The 2986-nt window shown below is 46.6% G+C and overlaps 1 protein-coding gene across 1 annotated transcript; it reads left to right on the top strand.

The window, feature by feature from the left end:
* Positions 1-54: 54 nt before the first annotated feature.
* LOC104967730 (nance-Horan syndrome protein-like) lies at positions 55-1326 on the top strand (the record flags this gene model as incomplete). The annotated part of the gene is made up of 3 exons (XM_010797250.1): positions 55-268; positions 451-582; positions 794-1326. A coding segment is annotated over exon 3 (339 nt), but the record flags the coding sequence as incomplete, so codon positions are not given.
* Positions 1327-2986: the final 1660 nt, after the last annotated feature.

Below are 2986 nucleotides of genomic sequence, written 5' to 3'. Positions count from 1 at the left end.
CACACACACACACACACACACACACACACACACACACACACACACACACACACACACACACACACCCACACACATTGTAGACAGAGAGCAACCATCTCTATGGAGCTGAAAGGCTGACGGTATCACATGAGAGCCGTTTAGCATGGGGGGGGGGCGACTCTGAGACAGGAAGTTTCTCTCAGGAACTCTCCAACAGATCTGGAAGATTCACTCTCTGGGAAACACTTTCATTTCTTCAGAGGGAGTAAACGTTAGGCTTTGTGACGAGGTTCACATCTCACTGCACCGCAACTTTGATACATGTGTTATTCTTTATGAGCCTGTTTTACTCTATTTGCTTTCTTATGACGGTGTGTGTGTGTGTGTGTGTGTGTGTGTGTGTGTGTGTGTGTGTGTGTGTGTGTGTGTGTGTGTGTGTGTGTGTGTGTGTGTGTGTGTGTGTGTGCGTAGGTGTGTGTTTCGACAGAGACTCCAGTGTTCGCTGCTCTCTGGTTCACTCCACGTCTCTGCTGCAGAGGAGGAGGAAGCTGAGGAGGAGGAGGACGCTGGCCGGACCCCCCCGACAGCTGCTGCACGACCCCGGTACGTAGCGGGGACTCTACAGACGATACTTTACTCACTGAGAGATTTATAATGTTCAACTTAGTCCGTGTGTGTGTGTGTGTGTGTGTGTGTGTGTGTGTGTGTGTGTGTGTGTGTGTGTGTGTGTGTGATCTATAGATAGATGTTTGATACTGTCCATCAAGTATTGGTTTGATTGTATTAATATCTCCTGATGTCCCCCCCTCTCTAGACTCTGACGACTCCCCCGGCTCCAGAGAGCGACGGAGGGTGATCCTCGGCCCGCCCAGTGGGGAGGACCTGATCCTGGGCACCAGAGACTCCTGCTGCCAGACAGAGGACTTCCTGATCCCCCCCTCCAGGAGGAGGAGGTCTCAGCGGGGGTCCCTGTCAGCGGGGAACCTCCTGAGTCTGTCCGACGGCAACATGTTCCCCCTCGCCCACCTGAGGTCCCACAGCCTGCCCAGAGACCCTCTCCGGGGCCCAGAGGATGAGAGGCCCCCCTTCAGCGTGGAGGACTTCCTGCCGGGCCCCGGAGAGCAGGAGGAGGGCCAGGACCCCCAGCAGAGGAGCCCGGAGAGGAGCTGGATCCAGGGCCGGAGGAGCCTCATGGGGAGTGGGGGGGAGATCTCCTCCAGCTCAGACACCTTCAGCAGCCCCCGCCGGGGCCCCGGAGCCTCGCTGGGGGGCCACATGGACCACAAGGACGACCACCAGTCCTCCAGCGGGAACTGGAGCGGCAGCAGCTCCACCTGCCCCTCCCAGGTACAATAACAACAAACAAATAACAACAAAATCAGCGAGAGGTTGTTTTTCCAAATTGGGACCAATAAAGTACCTCTTATCTTATATTATATTATCTTATCTTTCAACTGCGTTCATTTCTTGGATTTGAATTTGATTGAAAGGCTTTGTTTACATAAGAGAAGTTACAGTGTGGTGTTAATCTGTGCTGGGGGGTTCAGTCCCCAGCACAGTTGTTTGATGACTCTGCTTCGTTTATCACCATTATGTTGAAATTGGCATCTTAACTTCGCCTCTCTTGTTTATTAACTTTTGATCCACTTTGTTGGAGTTGGTCTCTGTGTCTCTCTCTCTCCTGTTGTACTGTTACTTTAAGACGGTGTCTCAGAACGCTCGTTTGGCGCCATCTGTTGTTGTGACTGTGTAATTACATTGAAAAGTCTAGACCCCGAATATAAGACAACCCTCTTTTTAAGATTTTTTTCTAGGGTCAATACGGTATTAGATCTCAGTGCTGCGTTTGACACTGTTGACCACAACATATTACTAGACCGACTGGAAAACAGGTCGGGACTTTCGGCAACAGTTCTAAACTGGTTTGAATGAAAACAACTTTGTTACTATAGGTAAATACATATCTGAGTTGACAAATATTACATGTGGGGTACCTCAAGGCTCCATCTTGGGGCCTCTTCTCTTTAACATCTACATGCTACCACTGGCTCAGATAATGAAAAACTACAAAATAAGTTACCATAGCTATGCGGATGACACACATTTACATAACCATTTCACCAGGAGACTTTTCTCCAATTCAAACACTGAGTAAGTGCATTGAACAAATCAGCGACTGGATGTGTCAGAACTTTCTCCAATTAAACAAAGATAAAACTGAGGTAATGGTTTTTGGAGCCAAGGCAGAACGTATAAAAGTTACTGCTGAGCTTTAGCCTGCAATGTTCAAAACAACAGATAAAGCCAGAAATCTAGGTGTAGTCATGGACTCTGACCTGAGTTTCAACAGTCACATTAAAACAGTTACTACATCAGCCTACTATCACCTAAAGAATATATCTAGGATTAAAAGACTAATGTCACAGCAGGATTTGGAAAAACTTGTCCATGCTTTTATCTTCAGTAGACTGGACTACTGTAATGGTGTCTTCACAGGTCTCACTAAAAAATCTATTAGAAAGCTGCAGCTGATTCAGAACGCCGCTGCTCGAGTCCTCACTAACACTAAGAAAGTGGATCACATCACCCCTGTTCTGAAGTCTTTACACTGGTTTCCTGTGTGTCAAATAATTGAGTTCAAAATATTGCTGCTGGTTTATAAAGCTTTGAATTGTTTAGGCCCAAAATACATTTCTGACCTCCTGCTAAATTATGAACCATCCAGATCTCTCAGGTCTTCAGGGACTGGTTAGCTTTCTGTCCCCAGAGTCAGAACTAAACATGGAGAAGCAGCGTTCAGTTATTATGCTCCAAATATCTGGAACAAAACTACCAGAAACATGCAGGTCCGCTGCAACTCTTACTACTTTTAAATCCAGGCTGAAGACTTTTCTTTTTGCCGCTGCTTTTAATTGATATATTCATATCTTAAACTGCACTGTAACTTTTATTATCTTTGCTTTTTAATGCCATTTTCTTAATGTCTTTCATTTTTGTAAAGCACTTT

The sequence above is a fragment of the Notothenia coriiceps genome, unplaced genomic scaffold, assembly GCF_000735185.1.
Source record: "Notothenia coriiceps isolate Sejong01 unplaced genomic scaffold, NC01 NC01_scaffold00037606, whole genome shotgun sequence".
NCBI classification, from domain to species: Eukaryota; Metazoa; Chordata; class Actinopteri; order Perciformes; family Nototheniidae; genus Notothenia; species Notothenia coriiceps.
This window is presented reverse-complemented; position numbering and strand designations above follow the sequence as displayed.